Source organism: Phaeodactylum tricornutum, chromosome 26, assembly GCF_000150955.2.
Source record: "Phaeodactylum tricornutum CCAP 1055/1 chromosome 26, whole genome shotgun sequence".
Classification (NCBI taxonomy): Eukaryota; Bacillariophyta; class Bacillariophyceae; order Surirellales; family Neidiaceae; genus Phaeodactylum; species Phaeodactylum tricornutum.
In genome coordinates this window covers 177,455-203,523 of record NC_011694.1, presented here as the reverse complement: position 1 = coordinate 203,523, position 26,069 = coordinate 177,455, and the positions used below count along the sequence as shown (strand labels likewise).

Genomic DNA, 26,069 nt, shown 5'->3' with positions numbered 1-26,069 from the left:
TTTTCACGTTGGAGTAGGAGTAACTACTGTAAGGCCGGAGGTTCGCTTCGACTTCGTCAGCTTCTTCGCTTTCCTTTTCGTTCTCAGAAGTACACTCGCCCAAGATGGGATGTGATTTGATGCGATTGGATATCCAATGGTGGGGAAAACGTCAGGTCGGGTAGAACTAACAAAAATTGTTATCATACCGAGGCGCCTGTACCATTAGGTCGAAGCAGATTGGCCGTCGCCAGCCCCGCACACGCTAATGGAGCAAACCAGAAAACAATAATTGTGGTCACAAGGACTATATGCAGTACAGCTAGAAATGCACTCCGCTCTAGCTTCGAAAGGACCGTTGTATTGGATATGTACATGAAAGTGTCTCCGTCTCGGCACTAACGCTGATAGCTCTTGACCAAGCGCAAACATGTCGACGCTGTCACTTCCTCGGCATCAATCCCTACAGCACCCTCAAACATTTAGCATGTCGAATTGCAAGATCGGCTACTTTGGTATGGCTACGCAAAAAGTCGAATTAGGGCTGAAACACGTAAACGGACGGCCAACTTATGATTATTCTACACTGGCTCGCGCCCTCTGCTTCTTATACGGAAGGTCAATAGGTAGAAACCTGCGAATGGTGAACAATGCTAAAACGTCTGATTCCTCCTGATTGTTAGTCTCTGCTTATTTTTGCTGACAAAACCGCTTCTCAAGATCAAACAGATTTACTCTTGACAATGGCAATGGGAACTCCACTACGTTGGATCGGTTTCGCTTACATACGCCATTCAAGAAGTTTGTTTATAATTGTCTCGGGGTGGCCAATTTTTACGAGTGAAACATTTTCATGCGGTCATTTCGACATTTCACGCTCAATTTCATTAGTACTACAAATCAAAAAATATTGTTGCCTGGATTGTCCGAAAAGATGAATAATTAGAACAGTGTCCTATTTATGAGATAGTTTCTGAATCAGACATTTTGCTTTATCCGATACAGGATGGACTCAGACCAGATTTTTGCTTCACAATTTCGTCCGTCGAGGCCAGATTTGAACGCCCGATCTGTGCCGAATAGCCGTCCGTAATTGTCACAAACGACTCATTCCGAAGAGCACCATCGCCAACACGAACACAACTCAAGTCGAGTCAGACTTGTCATTCATTGTACAATAGGAAAACAAGACAGGCGACCATGGAGCTCAATATACAATACTTTGGCTTTACTGGAATTTCAACCTTTCTACTGCGTGGGACATCCAAACGCTGTCGACCGAATGTATGGGGAACATTTCCTAGTACGTCTTCGCTATTTGTATTGATGATCTTTCTCGCTATGACCATCTCTGCGCAATCGCAAAGTCGTTGCGCCTGTTCACCCAGTGCAATCGAGTTCACGTTTGACTTCTCCGGAACGTGCGAAAACAATTCTATCGCGGGGCCAGGAATTGCCGATACAAACTGTTCTATTTCGCCTTTTGCATCCGCCAACGTGATCGATTTCGTTCCGTCGTTCTTAACGACAATAGACGTCATTGAGCTGGGGCAGAATCTGCAAATCGTGAAACAAACAACCAGCTCACAGGACTTTTTCAATGGTGATACATTTCGATACGAGTCGATTGTGCGCGACCCGGATGATCTTGCGGATGCTGAACTTCCCAGGGCTATCGAATTTAGTGCGGTCGGAAGAAACAGACAAAACGAGCAGATCTTTCTTATCTGGATCGTTGCTTTTTCGAACGACTGCCAGACTTTTCCCGTGTTCAGCAGTCCCAATCAAAGTATCGGATGGACTATACTTGTAAGTGCTTAGCTAGTGCAGAGTCTGCAAACTTTTCCTTCGAGATACTTGACACTTACAGTTAGTATATTCCACGCAATCCTGTGGTTGGTAGTCATCGGTAACACAGCCTTTATTTGAATTTTGTCCAATTGCTGGAACGGCTGCGCCCACACGATCGCCGGCACCGATCCCCCAAAGCTCAAAGGACGCACCAGCTCCAATCACACAAAGTGCAAAGGACACACCGGCTCCCATCGTTCGCATGCCAACACCAGTCGACAACCCCGCTGCAAACCCTGTCGTACCACCATCACTCCTGCATCCAACAAGAGAGCCAGCAGTGGAGTGTCTACCAAGTGGAAAGGGATCTAGCAAAAAGAGCGAAAAGAGTGGTGGTAAATCCGGCAAGGGGAGCAGCAGCGGTTCAAAGAGTTCCAAGAGCGCAAAATCCGCAAAAGGGGGTGAATGTGATGAGACGAGCGGTAAATCCAGCAAAAGTTCCAAAAGCGGAAAAGGCAAGGGCAATGTATTTTCTAGACCTCCCGTGATCAGCACTAGTGCACCAATAGAGCAAGGTAGCGGTGACGGTCCCGAGATTCCGGTCTCCCCGCCAGCAACATCACTCCCAGTGACCCCTCCTTCCGGTGGGAACGGGGGTAGCGGGGACGGGGGCAGTGGGGACGCCATTTCTTCGGCGGATGATCCAGTTGTTGGCGGTACCCAGGACGTGGACTCTCAGTGGTTCAGTTACCGATAAATTCGGCGCCGGAAGACACTCCCTCAGCTAACGAATTTCCCTCCGACAACGACGGCAGTGACTCGTCAGGCTTCCCCAGCACATCTGTTCCGATAGCGAGCAGTACCAGTGAAAAGGCCGGCTTTCGTCAGAATCGTATCCGTTCGAGTCTACTAATAGCCTCGGGTGTGGGGTTGGTAGTCGTCTTCTTGGGCCTCTTGGTATCACGACAGTGGCACGCTCGCGGGTCGATAGATCCCTTCAAACCACTACTACTGTCGAGCAATACTTCGAACGCCTATCATGGTGCCACCACTGTCGGTACATCGAGTGTGTCGCACGTATCCACGATGGAGGGCCATGATGTGCCCAGTATTTACCTTACCGAGACCGGCTCGTCAAGGTACGCAGATTGATCTGTGTCCCAACCGTTCGGGTTCAAAGCGACGTATCGAGGACTGAAAATTGTGAACGAGAACGTATTGTCGCGCTAGCGATGGGGATGGACGCGTGAGGTAATTACGTCGCGCAATGACCCATTAACAGTACTAGTACAATACAGTTTTGCAATCAATTGAAAGTGTGTGGTTGTATAATAGTGTCCCTCGATCACACATAATTATGTTCTACGAATACGGACCAAATAAATGGGAACGAACACGGCATTGTTCGCATGCCACAAGGATGGATACGTGGTGTATTTCCTGCAGTGACGTATTGTGCTTGTGCCGACCACAATTGTGTAAAGGAGGTGAAATGCGCAACGCTGGTGGTCACTAGGCCTGATCCGTCGTTGTCGGATTGGCAATCGCTTGCTGCAAGCGTAGGTAATCGTCCTGGCACTGGGCAAAGGCGTGTTGACAAAAGTCCTGCCGCGATTCCAGTCCCCCCACAGAAATGCACTCGGCGCCGAGGGCAATACCAACGGGTCCAAAGCGTACGTTGCGGGGTTCACCCGTGCCGGGCTCAATAACGTCCGGTGGGGGGCAGAGATCGTAACTGACCATGGCGAGGGTATAAAAGTGTGTCGTTTTTTTGGACTTGTTACCCATCAGTCGGAACATGTCGATGGTTTTAGAGTCAAAGGGTGCAAGTGGGACTTTTCCGGTGTTGACATCCCGTCGGTCACGCCCTCCCGAAGGGGCGACCCACAAAAGCGCACCACCTTCTTTGAACTTGTTGAGCAAGGCGCCCATGGCTTTGAGGTTTTCACGCTGTTTGACGGACTTGGTTTCCGGGTCGGCGTTGATGTGTTTCTTGGAGTGGATGCAGATCAGGTTGCGTCCCATGGAAAACGGAATAGCGAGGGGATCGGTAGTAACCTTGTGTCCGGCAACGTAGACGGCGTCGGCGGCCAAGTCTCCGTATCCGATGGCTTCTAGACAACAGCTGACAACTTGCGGGTCGGCTTCAGACTGGTGGTTGGCCAACAAGACAACGTTCTCACCATCGGCAAGCTGCTGCAGTATCGTGGGAATTTGATCCTGCCCGAGCACGACGGAGCGTTCCAAGTCCATGACGGTCCGGAAGAATTCGCAGCCGAATTCGTAAAAGTCAATCTCGTTGCCTTGTTCCAATTCCGGATTCTTCCCCCGGAGCGCGACGTGGGAAGTGGAGAACTGAAAGGGTTCCAGCAAACCGAGGCGTACGCCGTATCCGACGCCTTGGAGAATCCGCGAAGCGGCCTGCTCCGGAGCACTGGAGGGATTGCCCGTAGCGAGGTAGGCGTTTTGCGAGGCCGTCATGTACTCGTTGACAAAGTGCGCCAGCAGTGGGACAATTTTTGCGTGGTAAGCTTCCGGAATGGAAGCCAGAAGCTTGGCTTGTGCTGCGTCGGTTACGGCTTGGAATTCGGGGAGAAGCTTCGTCGTTACTACGTTGTTGCTGGTGATGGTGGTACCGCTGGCGCTGATCGTAGAAGCAGTGATACTGTCGTCGACGGTCGCTGGTAAGGATCCGATGGACGAGCGATGGGTCCGCATCGGGAGTCGCGGAAGAGTCCACGCAGATATGGAAGCACTCACGGTCAACACCAGACAGAGTATGGTGGTTCGATGGTATGCGTTCCGACGGAACTCGATCATGATTTCAATGGATGGCGGAGTAGAGGACAAATGGAAAGAATTTGCGATGGAGAGAAATGGAGATTTCAGAAATCGATCGATGCTGTTCGGACGACGAGAGAGAATAGTTTGGCGAGTATTCGTGTCGACGCAATTGCAATGTGTACACAAGACTTTTACTTTTGGATTGTGAGTTGGGTTCGATAGAGAATGAATCTGATGTTGAATGGTTGGACTTGTTCCTCTGATGTTGAATGGTTGGACTTGTTCCTTTGCGCGCTATAGACACACAAATTATCGACCAATCGAACGGCCAAACAAAAGGGGAAACACACAAAAAAAAACAGAACGCGACGTTGGAATCGTCGTCACCCACATTTTCCATCCCCGTGAACGACGTGCGCCGATTCGTAGATTTCGAAGCACGCACAACGAATTGTGCACGTGGTTTATGCGCAGGACCGTGGGTTCGTGCGTGCTTGGGTGCCCTCGGTCCATTCCCGACGTCACGGTTGGTGCGTGCGTCTCTCCGTGACCGACCCGGAAACGCGTACGTGGGGCCGATCGGGCGATGACCCCAGTGCCGTAGGGCCATGCGGTCACACTATGGTACCCTGCCCTACTTTCCAGACGAACACGCCGATCCCGGCAGGCCCACACACGCCAACAGAAACGTGCACACATCGGTCGGAAACATCATTACACGGTATTGGACTGGAAGAAGGGCCCCACCACAATCCGTACCCATCGCCACCGCTCCCTACAAACAGGAGTGTGTGTGTGTGTGTGTGTCTATCATTGCCAGCAAATCCAAAAAGTCCAGCTGCTATCAGTTCCGTTAGCAATCTCGGTCTGTTGATTCTTACAAGAAAAAATCATGTTGGATTGGAGTGATCCTCCGACCTTGATACTGGTGAGCGTCACGGTCGCCTGTGGTGTCCTGGCCCTGCTCTACTTGGTCGCGCTCGCACGCAATGCGGGTCCTCCCACCGTATTGCCGTTGGAGGAATTTATTCCCTTGCGTCTCCTCCGCAAGGACATTCTCAGTCACGATACGCGTCGTTTCACCTTTGCTTTGCCCAATCCGAAGGCCGTCCTCGGATTGCCCACCGGACAGCACGTCGTCCTCAAGTGCACGCACCCGGACACGGGCAAGCCCGTACAGCGCTCCTACACACCCGTCACGGATAATAGGGTCCTGGGGGAAATGGCTCTCGTGATTAAAGTCTACCGTCCCAACGATGTTTTTCCGCAAGGGGGCACCATGAGTCAGCACGTGGACGACTTGCGAATCGGCGATGCGGTGCTCGTCAAGGGACCCAAGGGACACTTGAACTTTTACGATCCCACCGTCGCCGCCTTTACCGTCAAACCACTCGGCAAGCCGCTGGAGTCACGGACGGCCCGGAATATTTGCTTGTTGGCCGGGGGAACCGGACTGACGCCCTGTTTGCAAATCTTGCACGCCATTTTTCGACACGAAAATAACGATAATAGTCACGTGTCCTGCAAAATGATCTACGCCAACCAAACACCGGACGATATCCTGTGTCGGGAAGAACTCGAGACACTCGCCCGGGCGTTTCCCACAAGATTCCAAGTGTGGTATACCGTAGATCGGACGACCACGGCTATGCCCACCAGCAACGGGTCAACCAAGGAAGCGGAAGAGACGTGGGCTTACGATGTCGGCTTTCTCAATAAGAAGATGATCGAAAAACACGGACTGTTTCCGGGACAAGAGAGCTCCACGCAATTTTTCATGTGCGGACCACCGCCCATGATCAAGTTTGCCTGTTTGCCGGCCTTACAGGAACTGGGATTCTCGGAAAAGGATTGGGTAATATTCTAGCAATCTACGAGTCGGCATCCTAACGGTAAAGGTATAACAAAATAACACTTGTACCTACGATTCCGTAGAAACCAAGCCTACTTACCTCTCTTTCTCTTGATGGATGCATTGCCATAAGTCTTTCTCGACAAAGAGTACTACACAGTGTTTACAGTTAGGTCATGTCAGCATCCAAAAACCCAACCATGGTGGCCAAGAAGTACCAACACTATTATTGTTCTGGACCGACTATTTTGACGTTATCACGACAGTCAAGGTAGTCGATCTTTGGCAGTTAATTGCCTGTGACTTCCTCCAATGATACAGTCTGTACGCCGTACGTTGAACGGTTCCTCACGCGCGACACCGCATTCGGGCACGGAACAAACTCGCACTCACGAGCGCTTGCACGAGACACAACGCATCCGCAATCGTTCTGTTTCCCTGCCGTGCCCGCTGTTGACCTATATCAATCATCATGGCTTCGCGATCACTGCAAATCTTGGCTCGTCGGTCCTCTGTACATTCCCTAGTGACCCGATCCTTCCACGGAACGGCCTTGCAAAAAGGCGGCATGAGTCCACCGCTGCCGCCCTTTGCCCGCAGCCCCGTCCCGACGTCATCGGTACGTGGAACACGGAATCCTGCAAAATCATACGGATGTTTGAATCGAAGTCTGAAAATGTCGCTCACAAAATGGTGCACCTCGTTCCCACTGTCGATACAATACACAGCTCACGGAAAACACGGACGCTGTCTGGGACGATGGGGTGGCTCCTGAACTGGCTCTAGATTTTGACGCTCCCCACATTAGTACAAAGGAGGCGATTTGGACCTTGCTGGGAACCCTGTCGGTTTTTGTGGTGTTCTATCAAGGCCTGAAATTGACAATCCATGATGAAAATCCGGCATTACCTCACCACACCGACTTGGTGATACCAGACTATAGCGAGGTTCACCAAAAGAAGTAAAACAGGCCTGATTCTACTACGGTATTAGACCTCTTTCTGTATATTTCAGCCTTTCGTAATACGAAGTAGATTTCACAGTCAGTGTGTTAAGCCCTGCGAATAGAAGTGTCGTGCGAATCCTGAATCCTTTCTTCCATGCTGGTGTTTCCGCGAGCATTTCGTAGGAATGCTTAACTTACTGTAAGCAGGGAGTACTTAACTTGTAGAAAACCTGCATCCTTGAGCATGACACTTTACTCGCACATTTTGCCTACTCCATTTTGAAAACAGGTCATATGTGTTCCGCAGTCTGTAACTTCCAAACTCGCAAGCACTTCGCGAGATGTGAGCAAACCAGCCTATTCGCTGCAAGTAAAGAATGGTGTGAGCAGAAATGAAACACCGGGACTTATCGTATGAAGTAACTTCCTTAAGTCATCGTCGGCATGAACGGGTCGTTGTCTATAACTCCTCAAGAGGCAGCCCAATGTAAATCAGAGCTCATTTTTTGCCGGTTTTCATTTATTACTTTTATTTTTGCCCTCTTTATTTTCGATTTCGTTGCTGCGCGGCATTGTCCCACTGCCACACCTTTTTCCCCTGTAGACGACTCAATCGTCGCCAATTTCTTTGTAGTGTTTATTTCCAGTTCGAGTTTTTTCCTTTTCTTCCTTTTGCAGAGCATACTTTTCACGTTGACGCTCCCGACATCGGAGACATTTGGTGGCTAAACCTTTGTCGCCGAATGAGGCCCACGGACGGAAATTCTTACATCCCTTACACCATTTGATCTGCAAACCACTTTGCACAACGATCCAAACGTTCACGTCACAGAGCGTACAAAGACCCTTGTTCTGCGTCGGTATGATGGAAAACCCATTTTTTCCATCGTTTTGTAAATGTTGTCCGTTGTTTCTCTGATCATTGCCTCCAGAACCAGACATGCTGCCAACCTTTTTGCTCTTCCCTCCCATGGTGCATGGACAAGCTGACCCGCACATGACACAACAACGCATACCTTCTGGAAGACTTGATGATTGCTTCTGCGAGATATGTGCCGGAAAGTTGACCAGACTAGTGAACTCCGGCACTGGAACCACTTTTGCCTTGTCCATGTCGCCTTGGAATTTGGAGGGAATGGGGGGTTTGAGTGAAACACAGTTGCGCTTAGACTGTGTAATACTGCTCATAGGCGAATTCATCGGATGAGGACTGCTGAGGGTATGCGTCATGCTGCCATGTGGGCTCCAAAAGCCAGCTTTCCCTGGCCCAAGACCCATGGGGGAAGTCATTGGCAGGTGTAAGGGCATTCCGGGATGAACATGTAGGGGCATGGATGGTAGCTGAGTAGTTGTTGAAGGACGTCCACGAAGATTGCGGATGCGATCATTTTGACTACCTTGATGTACATATTGAAATGAATTGTAAAACTCCATGGGCTGTTCATGACGCAATTCGTCGTGAGAACTGTGGGAAAAGGTGTTGTCGCGATAGTCGGATGTAAAGAGAGGAGTTGACGGGAGCCCTGAGTCAAATTGCTTGGGCCAAGCGCCTGGATGGGCCCCCATTCGGCTTGTCGGAGTGAGAATGCGAGCGCTACCTATAAGACTTGGATGTACATGGTCCTCTTTGTGGTTCTCGTTTCCTTCGTACCCCGAGAAGAAAGCCGGCAAAGGCGTTGTTGTACCACTCATTTTTCTCTCAATCATCTCGTTCTCTTCTTTCCACAGCTGAAAATCGTGAGGACTAAGCATCATATGGCGAGAGTCTATCGATGTAGTTGAGTTTGGACGGTTGCTGCCGGATTTGCTCCTGTCGTCCTCCCAATCTGCTAGATCGGCTAGCGACGGAGTATCACCCGTAATACTCCAGGATAATTGTTGGACGATACCAGCACTTGAAGATACATTATTTGGCGAATTTTCAGCACTATCGCTTCCATGAAGTCTTGATAGATGCGGCAATGGCGTGAAAGACTGTCCGCGCAGATGATGGTTCAAGTCATCGGCCATCAGACTTTCATCCATTTCACCGTGCTTTGGGGGCGTCGGTGTGTCCGAAGGTACTCCATTAGATGAAGTAGATTCGATCGTGGGCTGGGGCTTCGATGTGCCTTTGGATTTGAATATGCTCGAGGTATTCTTTGGACTGACGTTCATGCTTTTCTTTGTATTCTTACTGATCGGCGTCTGATCGATATCGTTTTGTGCGTTTATTGGAGACGTAGACAAGGTGAGAAATAGATGCTGGTCCTTGCTGTCGGCGCTGGTGGAGCTGCTACTGGATAAGGGTAACCTCGGTGGATATATGGATAGCTGACCGAATCGGTTTGCTTCATCGTTTCCAAGAGCAGACGGTGGTCTCATCTTCGTATCGACAAGTAGAGTGTCGACACGACCGCCCTTATGACGCTTTGGGGAAGATTTTACGACATTTCCGCTAATTACGTCTCCCCTTTGACCTACAGGTTCATAAATTGGGAATTAGATATTGGCGTCAGCAGTCTGAATGTCTCATCAAAATACTACGTACCTCTTGATGCATCATAGGACGAGAGGGAAAATCCTCCTGCACTGAGACTGGAAGTTGTTGATGCATCGGTAGAGAAGTCGCGGCGATGGTATCGACGATGGTTCTTTTCACGGGCATGATCGTGATCCTCAAAGGACATGCTTGCCGTTCCAAGTGGAGGATAGTCGGTACGATCGCGTTTGTGTGGCGAATCCTCTGTCAAGTATGTATCTGTAGAGGTGTTGTTTCCAGCCGTAGTGGTTGAAGTAGAGCTGATGGTACTGTCTGTTCGTCGAAAGGCATAGGCCGAAGAGGGAAGACGGGAATCGCAATGAATGCCGTCAATTGTACGCTTCTTCTTCGAGTTTTTACTCGATTTACTAGAGGCCGAAATCACGGATTCGTTCGAATTGTATAGAGGCCCGGAGCGACCATACTGGTGGTGCGGATACTGAGATATTCCGGAGTAGGAAGGCGGAAGCGGGCCGTAAATGCCTTGAGTAGGAAGATACGTAGCCGGTGGGAGTCCATGAGGATGAAAACCACCAGGAGGCCCATTCCTACTCATCGACGGAAAGCTGCCAGAGTTGTACAGTGGCAAATGAGATGGAATTGGTGGATAGGCGTAGTTCGGAGGCATCTGATGTGCGAAACTGTTGGCTCCCGGATATCCGTAGAGCGGAGGGGCTGTGTACGAGCCTCCGCGGGACGAAGGGTAGGGACCTCCCCGGGGTTTGGGATAGGTGTTGTGGCCTTGCCCCTGCTTGGATGACTTTGCTTGCTTCGGTCCTAGTCCCTTGCTGTCTTTTCGATCGTCCGTATTCTCACGCATATCAAAGCTTCCCTCTCTCTGAGCCGTAGCATCGTCTCGACCGTCAGAGTGCCTTCCCGAGTTCCCTTTGATCGGCACACTTCGATTGCTGTTCATCGACGTAGAAGCGTGATTCTCGTTGGTCTCCGTTTTCATCGTTTGACAATGAGCCTTGACTACAGCAGAATATTTCTAAACACTTAATGATTGACGTGCAAAAGGAAAACGAGACGTCCAAGGGCGCCGCACTTGCAAGTTTAACCCCGACAAGACAAGTAAAATGAGAAACGAACGCTTTGCGCGAAGTCTGCTATGTGCCTAAAGCAAAATGTGACAGAGGATTGCAGCGTTACTTTATTTACATGGACAACGAGATTAATATTTTTGTAGCTATAAGGATGTATACTTTAATAAGAAAAATTTAAATAAGCAGCGCTCAATTCGGCGAAAAGTGAAACTATGTAGGTTTTTTTAATAGAGAGCCATGATGTTCTTTTATCTAAAGAGCGCCAGCCACTTCCGAAAAACGTTACCAGGCAATACCGTTTAGTTCGGTATCGGCCGATCGACGCGGGGTGGTATTTACTGTTTGGATCTTGAGCACATAAGTTCGGCATACTCCGCAGACTGCGTCCTCTTCACCTCCCCTTTCCATACTACGCATGTACACACCTACCTTTGGCAAGTTCGTATTAGTTGCACCTTTCCAGTTTCCCGACCGTTGAACAAAAAGCGCACCTCCACTATCAGGCAAAATACATTGAGATTGCAAGCATGAGTATCATGTAGGGCTTTTCGCCCAACGTTACAAGGGGAGGTGCTCCATAACGAGATACGGACCATCGCTGGCTATTCCTGTGAATCAACTCTGCGAGGCTCCCCTCGAATATCCTAACTTGAATTTTTCAATGAAAACAATTCATGGCGGTCTTTGGGCATCACAGACATTCACGTTGGCTCTGTGCGGAATGTTGGAGCGCGGGCGCTTGAGCTACAATTCAGGGAACAATGCCTCGTCAAGAATCGTCAACACCAGTATGTTGCTGGGACTCTGTCGTTTACCGTCAGGGTGACTTGCTTTGAAAGTCCGTTGAGATCTTTGGGAATACCTTCAGACGAGCAATAAAAATAGCGAACCAGCAAACCTACAAAGCTTGACTTTGGACGCCGGTATCTATTTACTGACCGTTGAGTGTTTGCTTCTTAATGTGAGGAAGGTCTCTGTCATGCTTTGTAGAAAAACAGCATGCAGCATTGACCTACCGTTCTCGTCAAAAGAGTAGCATTGCTATCGCATCAAAGTCAATTTGTAGCAAACAATGTAACACGTACGCCGTCATGCAAAGTGGGCACAAAAAGTTGCTTTACTGTAAGAAAATAAATTGTATGGATGAACTGACAAAAAACTTTTCGGAAAAGGCAACTATTTCATACCTGGATCAAGTTGAGAGACCCTTCCTATGGATAAGTCTGCAGTGTGAACTTTCCACCAGCAATGGCTTGTTTCCTTTTTGTTACAAGGATTTTCTTTTGCCTGTTCTACTTTGCGCAATCAAATTGCCCGCTGCGGAGCTGACTATGAATACTATATTGGTTCCGAAAGAGTAGGAATGGAGTTGATTCTGGATCAAGTCAGCATACCTTCTGCCATCAAAACTTTGAACACTCATCAATTCCAATTTAGTTTACTTGTTTTAAAACACACAAAATGCCTCTCACTGTCAGCAAATAAAAATCATTTTTGCTGACAGTTACATTAGTTCTCACAGTCAAGAAAGAATGATGCCCCTATAGCGCTGCGAGCTCTTAGAAATCTTGTAGTTGTCCCCGGGCGGAGGCTATCTGTGGCACTAGGGAAAAGACATTGAACTAGATTCTTTCGTGGAGATGATTATTTTAATGATTGAAAGCATTCTTGCTCATCCTAGAGTAGCGAGCGGAGTGCTGTGTTCTTCAAGGTCGGGTTTTTGACAAGAATTCATAGTCAATGTCAATTCGCGAACAATTCAATCATTGAGGCGCCAATTTACGCGGTACACACGTTTTTTCTGACGTTGTCTCCACGACTGCGTTCACCACGATGGTGATGGAAGCTCGCAACACCGTCTTGGCACAACTTTGTGTTTGTAGCTTCTACTAACAGTAAATAGCTTCTTCTGGTTTCAAACTACAGCTCTTAAAACTGACACAGAACGCACTCTCTTTCGAGTTGTTCTCCCTTTTTCTGCTGCACGAAGACTTATATAGACTGCTAAGATGAAATTTCACATTGCTTCCGTATTGCTGGTGTTGACCCGTTTAGCGAACAGCGCTTATGCCTTTGCACCATCCCGAAACACCAGCTTCCGTTATTCTTCTTCCCTCGCTTCCACGCCAGAAGGAGACGACAAAATCGCAGCCTTGCGTGCTGCTGCTGCCAAGGCCCGAGCGGATGCGGATCGTCTCACCAAGGTACGCACGTCCAAAGCTCCTTTTGCCAGGCCAAGATCCGTATTCTGTTGTAAACAGCATGAGCGTTTCTCTCTCACCAACTTTACACATACACCCAATTTCCCAAAATTCCTTTGCGCTCTTACAGGAGCTCGGCAAAACAACAACCGCGACAGCGCCTGTGCTTCCCAAAAAGTCTCCCGAAGAAATAAAAGCCCTCTTGCCGAACATTGTTAACGAATCCGACATTGTGAAGCAAGCCTTACAGTGGTCGGAACTCAAAGAGTCCAAGTCTTTAACTGCTTTTGGAAAGGCGAATCTTCGCACGTTTCCTGTGTCGCTCGCCATGCTTGAATCCCGTGCTGGAGTTAGTTCCACTAGTCTCGGACTAGATGAATCCGAAATCTCATTGGATGATTTTAAAATGGCCACAATATACGTGCTGGGAGGTTCAACAGTGGCAGGCATAGCGAGTCTGGCCCTGCTGCCTCCAAATATTGGTGCGACACTGTGCTACGTATTTGCTTTGCTGCCTATTCTCTTTTTGAGCGTAGGCAGTTCGGCACCGGGGTATATTGCCAACGCCATTTCCTCGGTCCGGGGGGATGTCGATGACGGTGTCACACCACAGGAGCGTATTTGTCGTCACGAAGCCGCACATTTTTGCTGCGGGTATTGGTGCGGACTGCCAATAAAGGGATACTCCGTAGAAAATGGTATTGCCAAGGTCGAGTTTGGGGTCAATACCCAGCAGTTGACTGCAACCGAAGTCGCGGCACTATCCGTGACAGCCTTGTCCGGGTTGGTGGCTGAAGCTCAGACCTTTGGCAAGGCGGTGGGGGCCGAAAGCGATTTGCTCACTTTAGAAATGGTCTTTAGGCAGTCTGCCGACTTTATTGGGGCTGCAGCCCAGCAAGATCTGACACGGTGGGGAGCCCTGAATGCGGCTTTGCTTCTGAAAGAACACAATGCGAAATACGAACAGGTGGTACAGGCATTTGCTTCGCAGCAATCCGTGGAAGATTGTGTTGCCATTCTAGAATCCTAGCTCTCGTTCCTACGTTCTTGACGTTCCATCGTTTACTATGCGTGTAAAGTTTATTAACAGCAAATAAAATCCTTACCTGCCGAGACGCGTTAACGACTGTAGATGGCAAGATCGGACGAATTTTGAACAGAAAACAACGACAAACATTGCTTTCCCAGCCGATTTGGAAGGAGACGCAACAGAGGATTTTCCGAGCACCACTGTTGAAAAGATGGTGTGGTATACCCCTCCAACCAGCCGGCTCCATATATTTCCAACTGTAATAAAGAAATACGTGAATCGAACACCAACGTTGGCGTCTGAATAACTATTGGGTGTTTGCATTCCAGCGTCGTTGTTTACTGTTGCCGTCTCCCGTCCCAGTGATGACCGCGGCGAGAAAGACGGACCAGCCTAGCGGCTTCGGTCGCATTGGGATCGTAGATTGTCGCGGGCAAGTTATGCCAGCCTCGAGATGCCGCAACAGTCCTCTGTTCTTTGACCGCTTCCAAGCCGAACAATTGTCGCAACACATGAAAGAGCCAAACGTTATACACATCCATCTTTCCAGGATAGCAATTGTGCAGACAGTCTCCTTGATGCGACCGGTGGTCGTCGGGACGCAGGATGTTTAATGCGTATGCGTCCATTATATGCGCTTTCAGCATTGCGTCATGCTTGGCAAACTCCTCAACAACCAATCGGTTCTGGTGTTGGTAATCGTACCAATGATACTTTAGGGTGTGATTGTTGTACAAAGACAAGTTGCCAACGTGCGCTTCCATTTTTTGCAAGTCGTTCACTGGGGCGTCAAATTTATGACACTCAGGATGACCTGGTACGGACGTCCGCCAGAAAAGCTGGCAGGACATTCCCATGGAGTGGCACTGGCGTTTCCAAACTTTCAGCTCCCGAATGTTTTCTCGAATGTCCTGAATCAGCTCTTCATCCCCAACATAGTGTGCACCGCGGTTCAAGACGACGACGTTGGGAAAGGGTTCTTCGTTTAGAGCGGCTGTAAGGTTGGTAAGCTTGTCGTCTCGTCGGTAGGATATGCGTGTACGACCATCGCACAACTGATCCATCACGTTTGTGCGCAGTTCCCGCGACTGGTGCTGGAGATTCTGGTGCACGTGGTGACCGAGTAGCTGAAGCAATGAGCTGTAGTGTTCCCAGGAGAGCGAGTCTCCCGCTATCAGTATGTTACTGTGCTCGAGGACTTGGCAAGCCTTTTGTGGCCCTTTCCACGCAGTCCATTCACACTGTTTGCGCTGAGCGTCGTGCGGTTGCCAGACATAGGACGTGAAGTTCATTGCTTGGTAGACATCAGGCTCTCCGTAGCAGCGCAAATGGGCCGTTTGCGTAACGTACGAAGCTGGGCCACGCACGGGGACCCACTGGCCATCGCGAATTTGTGGGACGCTGCAAAAGGGACGGTTTTGGTGTGTGATTTGCCAGGTCGCGAGAATTTTTTCTTCCGTGTTTGTTTTGGTGATGGGCAGCATTAAAGAGTCTTGTGAAGCCTGCGTACTTTCCTGGGCCCGGGGTATCCTTTGCGTCGACCTTATGGTCTCGTGGGAGGCCGTCCGAATATCGGTGGCAGCCCCGTCCAAAACACCCTTGTAAGGGGTGATCTCATGATGTACAGTATCTTCCATCGCGAGTGTCTTACTTTCGTTCAATGGTCTCAACATACTTTCAAAAGTATTAGTACCTGTTACGCTGTAATTTGTTGCGAAGCTCAGCCACGGCTGGACTACCATCACGGCTGAGAGGCAAACCGAGAGGAGAAAGTATGCTCTACGGTTCATACTGACGTTGTTGCTGTTTTTTTCTGGTTCTTCAGAGTCAGTTACGATTGTGCGTGCTGTTGTTGTTACCGAACGACCACAGAGTATGCGTTTTGAAGAATGCTTTGATCTAGTGAGGAGTTGCGCTTCCGAAATGAGTCTAAAGATGCAGTGACGCTGTGCCTTTTGTGTTGCCTTGGGTATGGTGGTTGAGCGTGCGGATGCGTCGTTTCCCTTCCGCTATTCGGGACTATTTGTGGGGACCAAGACTCTTTGAACGGATGGTACGGTATGAGTATGCTTTCACTGTAAGGTGAAGAACGGACTTTCATTCGGTTCGTGAGGAATGCAAGACAATGGATGAACTCTCAAACCGTTTTGACGAGAGCTTCACAGTAGGATCAAGACGACTTTTTGACAAGCTTTGTGGGATGCGAATCTCGGGAATACGAACGTACCGTTGTAATTACTTATTGGATACCTATGTATCTGTTATGTGTGAGCATATATCACCGAGATTTCAAATACTCACTACAAGAGGCTTGCAGAAGGGACCGAGTACCGAAACATGTGTCGATGACAACCTCGATAGGGTTCAACGGAAGCTTGTTTGGTAGTGAATGGATTTCATTCGTTCTTGAAATCACGCCAGTCAGTCTCTACGAACAACAATATACTGTTTAGAAGACCCGGTAGCTTCTTGGGTGCGGAACACACGGTACTTTCATACGACTCGTGCGTTCTTCTCCCGGCTGCAGTGGGTCGTGTGAATGTCACATCTTCCGTTAGGATCTAAGCCTGCCCGGGTCCCAAGCAAGGTAAGTGGACAATTTCCGAACAAAATCACGCAATCAACGGAACCTTCTAGTGAAACGAACACAGCACGAACCGATATTTTGGGGCTCGGCTTCCGTTAGCCTATGTATTCTTGCCGTGCCATGGCGTAATTGACTCCGACATGTGTCGTACTCATTCGTCCTTTCCGGTTCGCACGGGCGCAGTAATATATCTCGGCTGTATTCGCGGCACCTATGTCGAAAAAGTCTCCCGCCAAAGTCCAACGCCTGTTCCATCCTGGTATTGGTCATTCGCGGAACGGAGGTTCCCAAAGCACGAACGTGTTCCATCGTTGCATGTATACACACACATACATACGTGACAGTAGTATCTAGTGACATTGACAATGAAGAACACAAGCTATTCCGTACCTCACGTCCTAGTCCAGGAGTTCGGAGGAGCTTCGGTACAGGACCCCGAACGAGTCCGTCCGCTTCCGGACCCACCAAGTCTCCACGAACGTATCAACCCCCAATGGACTCCACAAGCCTCCGCGTCCATCACAGCCCCCGAGCCCGGTCGAGTCTCTCCATTCCAAGGATCGGGAGCTAGGCGCCGGACGGGATCGTTGGACAAGAAGGCTATCAAACGCCTATGCTGGCTCTGTATCGCGTGGATCGGGACGGTACGGTCCCAAAGCTGGACCACACCGTCCTGGTACGACGAATCGTCCTGCCTCACGGCGTTCCGAGGCACGGCGGACACGAGCGGCGAGGGTCTCGTGGACTACATCGAGTACTACGACGTCTTTTTACCGAGTATCTCGCCCTACGCCGCGTGTCCTCCCGTCTGGAACTTTGGCGTCCCCGCGCCCCGCGTCTACCGGAATTCCTTCTTATCTCTCGCCTGCACCTGCCGAAACTATGCCGCAATCGTGACGGGCTCCTCCGACTGCTGTGCGTTTCCCACATGGTTCACGGACGAATCCTACCCCGACGAGTACGCCAAGCAGATCTGTCGTGCTACGGCGGTTCTTTTGGAACAAGAATGCGGCAATGGCGGGTCTACTGGAGGTCCTACTCCTGCTCCGTCCACGCGTATCACGTCCACTCCTCCAAGTTTTGTCCCGTCCACCAGCACCCCCACGATGCCCCGCTCTCCGGTGACTCCCTTGGCTACCCTGTCCCCTTCGCCGACCGTTTCTCCCATCGTGTTGCCTACATCATTCCAATCACCCACGCCACGGCCAGGATTCAACCAGGCGTCCAATCCCCCGACACGGACCGGAGCCGCCGTTGTGGGGGGAGAGGCCAATAGTGGACGTGACAATGCCGAGACCACCGCCGTGGCGGTTCCGCTCACACTCGGTACCGTCGGGATGGTTCTCGTCGGACTCTTTCTGTTCCGTCGTCACCGACACCGACGCGACGACACCGTAATGGCCGATACGTCCAAAGATATAGATCCGACCGGAGACGAAACGGGAGATCCCGAAGTTGTGGTACTCTCGCATTCCCAAGCCATGAAAGATTTGCTCACTACCTTGGAAGACGACAACGAACGACTTTGGTACCACTCACACACGTGTAAGCCTGAGGCCGCTGCCGTCTTCGTTTCCGGTACCAAGAGCAAGAGTCGCCAGAACCGCAAGCTCGGGGAAGAAAGAACACAGTAAGAACGTGATCCAGATCCACAACGGAAAAAATAATCTTTTTCAGATCGAAACCGGTTCGAAAGCGTCCTCGGACGGAATTTTTCAAGATACCGATGACGATCAGAGCGACTCGTGCCTTTCAAATTCCAGTAGCGAGGGTCCAAACATTGGCGCCTTTCGATCCGTCAGGGGTAAGATGTCGGGTACCGATAGTAGTTCCTTGATTACTGATAGCAGTGAAGATGACCTGGACGACACTGAAGAGAACGATGTGCGTGACCAATCTTCAGCTGGGCGGAACCCCTGGCCTTGGGAACTGACAAACATGCCGTTCAAGAACAACAGCAACAGCAGCACCTTAGCTATGGTACCATCCCAATCCTACCAACTCGACAGTAGTGAAGACGAGCGGGGCTGGTCGGACTCTGTGGACACATCGGACGAGGAAGACGTCGACTTGCCCTTATCGCTCTGTTCCCCCCGGCTACGCCTACATTCGCAATCTCAAACCGCGTTCACGAACGGTAGCACTTCTGAAGACGGTCCAAACTTAGGAAGAAACGACGCCTGCATGGATGAGATTGCGGCTTGTACGCCTCCTCTGCTGAGTGACGACCCGTCTATTGAAGTGGCACTGGCACACAATCAAGCCTCGTGCAAGGAACACTTTGAACAGGAGGACGCTATTTCAGACGCTGGGGATCTGTACATCGTATAATACTGAAATAAAATACTTGTATAACAATAGGACTCAAGCATAGGATGTCGATGAAAACACGATGCGCTCCTATCCTCGAAGTTTCCTAGTAAAGCTGGTGGACCGGCCTCTTCACTCATTGTTGGCCGGGGCAAGTAATTCACAGGTCAGGAGGAACTGTTTGTATAAGCAAAACATAAAAATCACGCTATACTACCAAATTAAAACCGACGGACAAGCTATTATTCAAAAACGCAAATTGCTTGCCGAAGTCAAGGAAGCGGTTCCCATAGCAACAAAACATATTAAATCGAAACACACGTTGAATTTCTCGACCCGAAAACCATGTACGGTATAGAATATGCCAACAAAACCAGCAATGAGCCCACCGGCATCCAAACTGCTGATCAAGTAGATATTACAACATTCCACTCTCGAACTTCAAAAGAAGAGACATCTTACACCGAGTTCGTGTCGACCTTAGGCATCGCCTTCATCGGCGTCGGGATTTCCGCGTTTCGTGGTATCGTCCTGAAAGGCCGTTTCGTCCATTTTGTCAATACTGCTACCCTTGAGTGGATGTTCCGTAGTATCCTTGTGGTAACCCTGCATACCGGCAAAACTGAACAAAGGCTTGCCCGTACAGTGCTCGATCGTTTGCACGGACACGAACGAAAGAATGCAAACCAAAAAGGCGGACAAGGAATCCACGCCGGTGAAGTCTTCAAAGGATTCCTGGACGCAGGGTTCGACGGTTTCGTCCCACATGTCGCCCGGATCCACGTCCCAAAAGACCGGCGTACCGGTACTGGCGCCGGGGCCAGTGTTGAGAAATTCGGGCGCATCGTACGGCAAAAGCAAGAAACCGTCCTTGGGCAGAGCGAATTCCAGCACGACACGCGTAATGGCACCGCCGATAATGGCCACAAAAGCGGCACGGGGAGAAGGGTTTTTACAGTAGAAGCATCCAAACAAAGGGACCACGACGGTGGCCAAGACAATATCAAAAGCAACAATCAACAAGTACCCGGTCGCCCCGGCCGAATGGGAGGATCGGTAAAAGGCCGCAATAAAGGTACTGATTAGAGTAAAGGGCAAAGTGGCGACGCGTGCGGTGACCAACAAATTGTCCGGCGTCACCAAATTGGGAATCCATTCATCAAATTGACGCATGATGTTATGGGCAAAGACCGTACCCATGGCTAGAATAGCTCCGTCGGCTGTACTCATACTGGCGGCAACGATCCCGACCAAACACCAACCACCCAAAAAGTCGGGAGCTTGGTGCGTCAACAACTTGATAAAGGCGTTCTTGTCGGGGAGCCAGAGGCCACAGGTGGGCAGGGCCAACTGACTGAGACACGTGTCCACCTCGAATTCGGCGTGGATGGAATCCGGACCGTAGTACACTCTGTACGCAACGGAACGCAACAATAAAACAAATACGGGGTCAGACACACGTGATGGGGAACCGTACGACGTCGACCAGCAGCCAGGACCAAGGTACGGGTGCCACTAGGACACAACACGACTCTAGCCACGTACCGTGAAATGGCGCCCATGTAGGCAAAGGGAATACCGATCAAAAAGGTAAACAACCCGCCAATAATGCAGCCGATACGTGCCGTTCGGGGCGTCTTGCTAGCCATACACCGGGCTTGAAAATCGAGGGCGGCGAGGTTGCCGAATCCGAGAATAAAAATGGTGGCCCAGTTCCAGAAAATGGCGTTGGGAAAGGGTGTCAGCGCACGAAAATTGGACATTTGGTCGGAAAAAATGCGCTGATCACCGACGGGGTAGGCTCCGCGGTCGAAGCGTTCGCACTGTCCCGTGACGTTGAATTCCGGGCACCAGCGTTCAATATTGTAGCAGCACGCGTCGGCCGTGACGGCACAGGGGACTCCGTCGTACATGTCGCAGACACCGCCGTCCCCAATATTATCCGGGTAGACGTAGACTACACGCCATTGAAACAAAAAAGAATACTACGGTGAGTGGCAAAAATCAACGGCGCAAGACGCGGATTGAGCCATGTGGTGTCTACCGCACGCGTGGGGACGCTTGTTACGTACGTGGGTATCCAATCGAAGGTGGAGGAGCGTTGGGTTCTTCGTTGGCGATGAACCAAAAGGCCATGACGATGCATCCGGACCATCCCATGAGTCCCTGAACTACGTCGGTATAGGCGACGGAGAAGAGTCCGCCACTGGCGGTGTAGACCCAGACGATACCGGCAGCTATCCAGATGGCGGCGGTATCGGAAATACCCCAAACGTAGCTGGTAATGGCCCCGAATCCGACGAGATTCCCGGCGAGGAGCATGAGAAAGCTGCAAATGGTGGTCAAGGAGACGAGGATTTCGACGACCTTGCCGTAGCGCTTGGCGAAGATATCGGGCAGCGTCAGGACTTCATCGTTGTTGACGTGGTGGGCGAGGAATATACCGTTGAGGATGAGGCTGAGTCCGAGTCCAATGGGAATGACGGCGCCGTCGTAAAAGCCAAACTTGTAGGACAAATCGGCGTTCCCGAGGATGGCGTTGGAGTCGATCGATTGGGCCGCGAGCGTCATGGATACGATCCATAACGGGAGCGACCGACCGGCGACGAAGAAGTTGACGGACTGTCCCTTGACAACAAAGAAGGTGGCGATGCCGATCAAGAAGGAGATGACGATGCTAATGGCCACGGCAATTCCAAAGCCTGTCAAAGAACACAACAGGCACAGGTGAGAATGGATAGGATTCGTTGCATTCCTAGTAAATACAAGGGGCGACTGCCAATCCTGTCCACGAGCCAAGGCACGTGTCTGTTTTTTCTGTGGGCAGACTTTGACCGTATCGTATCGTTGGGTAGAAAGAAAGGTGTGTGTGTGTGTGTGTGTGTGTGTCGATCGACCCCGGAACAAGGGACGAAATACTAGATCCATCCATCGCCCGAGAGCTGGACGGCAGCACCTTTGGAACGTACCGTTACTGGGTTCGGGCACATCGACGGGACATTCGAGTCCGCACACGTCAAACATGCAGCACGAGCCTTCACTGGGAATGGGTGCTCCCACGAGGCCTTCGAAAAAGTCGTTGAACTCCGTATTGGCCAAGCACTCGGCTTGGACGAGTGATGGTAACGTGTTCCACGTTGCGAGCGTCAGTAGAAGAATGCGGGTGCACGGTGACACCGACCACGTCGCCGAGTTTCGGCCCATTGAAAACGAAGCAACCATGGGGGAACGCTGGAAGGAAAAGGAAGTGAGCACGTGTGTACGCAGGTGAGTAGGTAAGTAGAGGCAGTGAACCGAAACAGCGCAACGCAACCAACGGACCTTGAGGAATGTGTGGTGTTTGTGTGTGTGTGTGTGTGTGTGTTGTTGATAGTGGTGTCGATTGCTTTTTATGACACCGTCGGTAAGTGTCGTTCACTCGAGCCAACGAACTGCTGTACTTACGGCTACTTGTGGATTTTCTTTCCCCCGAACGAACTGGTATGGAGTGGCGTATGGGTCCTGAAATGCGACGTTCACTGTGTCAATGAGATCCATCCTCCCTAACAGATGGTACTTTTTCTACGCAAGAGTATTCTAGCAAAGGAACCTATCCCACCATCGGTGTTCGTACTCTGGACACACAATTAGTTGAAGCAACGGGGAGGAGATCTGTCCATTCTCTAAGTAAAGACAAGCAGTCACTGTCAGTCACCATTCAACCATTCGAGTGTGACCCATTCCCCGATCACTTTCCGTATAGAACGAATCAGCTCTCCGACCAGTCCAGTGGCCGAAACACCAAAATTCCGACTTCTCACACGGAAGTTTGGTAGGGACGGAAGGAAATTCGACGTCGTCGACACCGGACTGTGTGATATTGTGACGGAGACACGGATCGATCGTCCGACGAGTGTGACAGTGAACGCACCCGCGCGATGTTCGGGTAACGCGTATCCTACCGACCTACCTACTGTTAGCCACACGCGTACTCACCTGGTTGTAAATAGCACACTCACCGATACTACTATTTCAAAATCATCGACTCGTTCGCTGATGTCGTGGGTGCCGAACATTTTGTCGGCAGCAAAACCAGTGTACCACACCTGTGTCACACACCTCCAGCGAGAATCGTCAACAACCACGTGGACCAACCCTGCCCTATTCTGCATTGACCGATACTACCGGTCACTGTCAGAACCACCACTGCGACTTATACAAACATAACTGCAACGGTAACTTCTATCCTTACAATGAATGTAAGGGCAAGTAGTAAAATCCGTTCCCTCGCCGTCGACGGCCCAGAGTTCAAACAAACATACACCGCTAGACTGACACTGATTGACAAGTGTGACACTGCACGCCCCATTTTGCCATACCCTCTAGCGGCAGGGAATCCGTCCTACCATTTACCGGTACAACTACAACTACAGTACGTTAACTATTTGTTGTCCATCGTTGGCTCCGTCCCCAAAAGCGATCACTACTGCTACTACCACCGCAACGGTAGGATTCATTGAACGAGCCGTTACCAGTAGGGCTTTCGAAAAAACATCACGTGCACACACGCCCATTGTTGCTAGTCTGTTTTGATTTTCTACAGCTTCATCGACGCATCATGCCACTGTCGGACGCGTGGATTGATTTCGTGGCGGGCTGGTGTTCGGGTGCCGCCGCCGTTTTGGTTTGCCAACCCGTCGATACGGTACTGACACGGCTACAGGCCGGGACGGTCTCGTCCCTCGTCACCGGTACCACCCGTGCTACTACAACCACCACCACCGCGCGTACCGCAACCCTCGACTTGACGCAGTCTGCTGGATTCCAGGCACTCTGGCGCGGGGCCTCGCCCATGATTACCGCCGTGCCTTTGCAGAACGCTCTGCTCATGGGCGGCTACGGCGTCGGACAAGCCTACTCCGCCGGAAACTTGGATTCCGCGGATCGCCTCGCCGCCATTTTCGTCGGCGGCTGTACCGGTGGAATTCTACAATCCTTCCTCATGAGTCCGGTGGAACTCATCAAAGTCTCACAGCAGGTCCGCGGTACCCCCTTGCGGGACGCCGGTGGCGCCGTTCTCACGCACTGGGCCCAACCCGCCGCCTGGCGGGGACTCTACGCCACACTGCTCCGTGACGGCATACCGCACGGCGTATGGTTCGCCACCTACGAAGTCGCCAAGGACGGCCTCGAGGAAACGCTGGGGAAGGATTCCGTCAGTGTACCTCTCGCCAGCGGTGCCCTAGCGGCGACCGCCGCCTGGGCCGTCGGGTACCCCGCCGATCTCATCAAAACAAGGATTCAAGCCGCCGGTCCCACCGAAAACCACGGTATCGTCGAGACGGCGCGCGCCATTATGAACGAAGGAAACGCAGGTGTGGCCGGGCTCTACCGAGGATTTGGCTTGAAACTGGTGCGGTCGATACCCGCCTCCATGATTGGCTTTACCGTTTACGAATTCGTCAAGAAGCAAGTACAAGACCGATGGTAGAAGCACACGAACGTACTAATACTCCAACTACCAACACTGCGTTTTGTTTCGGAACCCATCCAAAACACAAGTTATTTCTTTTGCGTTAGCATTCACAGTCACTAGAGTTCGTGTTTGCTGGCTAATGTACTGCTCGACTCTCGTGTATGGTCTATTTTTTAACCCCTTGTGGAAGGATTGTCTCTCCGTGAGGGCTAATCACTGTCGGTGGAATCCTAGTGAAACTGTAGCACCACTATTGGGAACACACAAGCTCGACATTTGTCAATCGGTCCTCCCTATTAAAACCGTTCACACTCACTCACACTCAATGCACACTTCCCGCACCCCCCGGGTCGGTCCCCACTAGAGCAATCCCTGCCGCAATCAACACAACACCCAACCATCCGCGGTAGGTCAGCATTTCCTGCAGAACGGAATAACCCAAAACGGTCCCGAACAAGACCGACCCACCAATAATAATAGGTATACTCTGCATGGCTTGTACACCCATACCGGAAACGATAAAGGACAAAATCTCGGCCGATCCCACGGCCACACCTGCACAAATGGCCCATTGAACGCCGGGTAGATCGTACTGGAGGTCTTCCGTACCACCGTCTCGCCACACGAGGACCGACAGTAGGAGGATTCCCAACAAGGCCGCGACGAACTGTAAAATGACACCGCCGAGGACGGGATGAATTGACGCCGAGCCTTTCTTGATAAAGATGTTGTAGAGTGCGTAGGCCAAGGCACACACGAGCGCCGGTCCAATCCAGAGTGCCAACGGTGGCGATCCGTTAGCGGAGGACACGTCGGAGGGTACAGACGCCAGTTCTCGTCCCAGCAACGGCGATCGTTCCCACGCGGCGGGCATACCTTGGAGTGATGCGGTACGGCCCGTATTCAGGGTACTTCCACGGTGCGAGGGACGACCCGGACGGGGTGAATCAATCCGGAGTCGCCCGAAGGCTGCCGAAGGAGACTTTTGTGCGGGATGCGAACTGGATTGACCCATGTTGGTGTTGCGTAATACACGACGCAAGGAACTTCGTGATCTCTAAAGATGTATGTAGATACGTGTGTGTATGTATGTGTTTGAAAGTGTACTCTCGAGTGCCCAAGGTTGACAATGATTAGCTGTAAGAGCGTTTGCTTCGTGTGTGTAGGTTCGTTCGTTCGGAAAGGCAAAAGGGAACTGTGAAACTCCTGGGCTACCAGCGAGGTAAACGGGTTGACACTATCTGATCAGTCCGTGTACTGCCGGAAGGATCTCCGACTATGGATCATGGTGGACAGAGTCTGGGGCACGCACGGGCTTGGACAACCAACAGCAAACAGGGTTGGATAGACAGCCTCGTTTGATCTTCCGTGAAAAAGGACTTTTCTAGAGCTCTACCAGATTGTGTTCTTACCGCGTTCGAATTGCGGATTTCAAAGGATGAGGAGGGTTAGGTAATGAGTTCAAGAGACATTTTTATTTATGGACGTTGAGGACCCTTCTCAGGGTTATACAGTACCAGTACAAATAGGGTGGTAGGTAGTATAGCGAGAAAGCCAGCCTTGGTGC

At 50.8% G+C, this 26,069-nt stretch overlaps 8 protein-coding genes across 8 annotated transcripts; 5 read left to right on the top strand and 3 right to left on the bottom strand.

Moving 5' to 3' along the window:
* Positions 1–3,091: 3,091 nt before the first annotated feature.
* PHATRDRAFT_50031 (predicted protein) lies at positions 3,092–4,826 on the bottom strand. Its single transcript, XM_002184802.1, has one exon. It carries the CDS (start codon positions 4,588–4,590, stop codon positions 3,283–3,285), a length of 1,308 nt encoding a protein of 435 aa, XP_002184838.1. The 5' UTR covers positions 4,591–4,826; the 3' UTR covers positions 3,092–3,282.
* Positions 4,827–5,575: 749 nt separating this feature from the next.
* Positions 5,576–6,421, top strand: PHATRDRAFT_16490 (predicted protein; the record flags this gene model as incomplete). The annotated part of the gene is made up of 1 exon (XM_002184877.1): positions 5,576–6,421. A coding segment is annotated over one exon (846 nt), but the record flags the coding sequence as incomplete, so codon positions are not given.
* A 457-nt stretch (positions 6,422–6,878) lies between these two features.
* PHATRDRAFT_50029 (predicted protein) lies at positions 6,879–7,386 on the top strand (the record flags this gene model as incomplete). Its single annotated transcript, XM_002184876.1, has 2 exons — positions 6,879–7,025; positions 7,135–7,386. The coding sequence occupies 2 exons, from the start codon at positions 6,879–6,881 to the stop codon at positions 7,369–7,371; spliced, it is 384 nt and encodes a 127-aa protein (XP_002184912.1). The 3' UTR covers positions 7,372–7,386.
* A 6,140-nt stretch (positions 7,387–13,526) lies between these two features.
* PHATRDRAFT_16471 (predicted protein) lies at positions 13,527–14,150 on the top strand (the record flags this gene model as incomplete). The annotated part of the gene is made up of 1 exon (XM_002184875.1): positions 13,527–14,150. The coding sequence occupies one exon, from the start codon at positions 13,527–13,529 to the stop codon at positions 14,148–14,150; it is 624 nt and encodes a 207-aa protein (XP_002184911.1).
* A 2,952-nt stretch (positions 14,151–17,102) lies between these two features.
* On the top strand, positions 17,103–18,501 carry PHATRDRAFT_50027 (predicted protein; the record flags this gene model as incomplete). The annotated part of the gene is made up of 1 exon (XM_002184874.1): positions 17,103–18,501. The coding sequence occupies one exon, from the start codon at positions 17,103–17,105 to the stop codon at positions 18,369–18,371; it is 1,269 nt and encodes a 422-aa protein (XP_002184910.1). The 3' UTR covers positions 18,372–18,501.
* Positions 18,502–19,236: 735 nt separating this feature from the next.
* Positions 19,237–22,764, bottom strand: PHATRDRAFT_50026 (predicted protein). Its single transcript, XM_002184801.1, has 5 exons — positions 22,389–22,764; positions 22,017–22,288; positions 21,120–21,749; positions 20,593–21,004; positions 19,237–20,458 (listed from the first exon to the last, which is right to left on the bottom strand). The coding sequence occupies exons 2-5, from the start codon at positions 22,267–22,269 to the stop codon at positions 19,528–19,530; spliced, it is 2,226 nt and encodes a 741-aa protein (XP_002184837.1). The 5' UTR covers positions 22,270–22,288; positions 22,389–22,764; the 3' UTR covers positions 19,237–19,527.
* Positions 22,765–23,291: 527 nt separating this feature from the next.
* Positions 23,292–24,517, top strand: PHATRDRAFT_23672 (predicted protein; the record flags this gene model as incomplete). Its single annotated transcript, XM_002184873.1, has 1 exon — positions 23,292–24,517. Exon 1 carries the CDS (start codon positions 23,645–23,647, stop codon positions 24,515–24,517), a length of 873 nt encoding a protein of 290 aa, XP_002184909.1. The 5' UTR covers positions 23,292–23,644.
* Positions 24,518–24,754: 237 nt separating this feature from the next.
* On the bottom strand, positions 24,755–25,886 carry PHATRDRAFT_50024 (predicted protein). Its single transcript, XM_002184800.1, has one exon. The coding sequence runs from the start codon at positions 25,515–25,517 to the stop codon at positions 24,825–24,827; it is 693 nt and encodes a 230-aa protein (XP_002184836.1). The 5' UTR covers positions 25,518–25,886; the 3' UTR covers positions 24,755–24,824.
* Between the last annotated feature and the right edge of the window lie 183 nt (positions 25,887–26,069).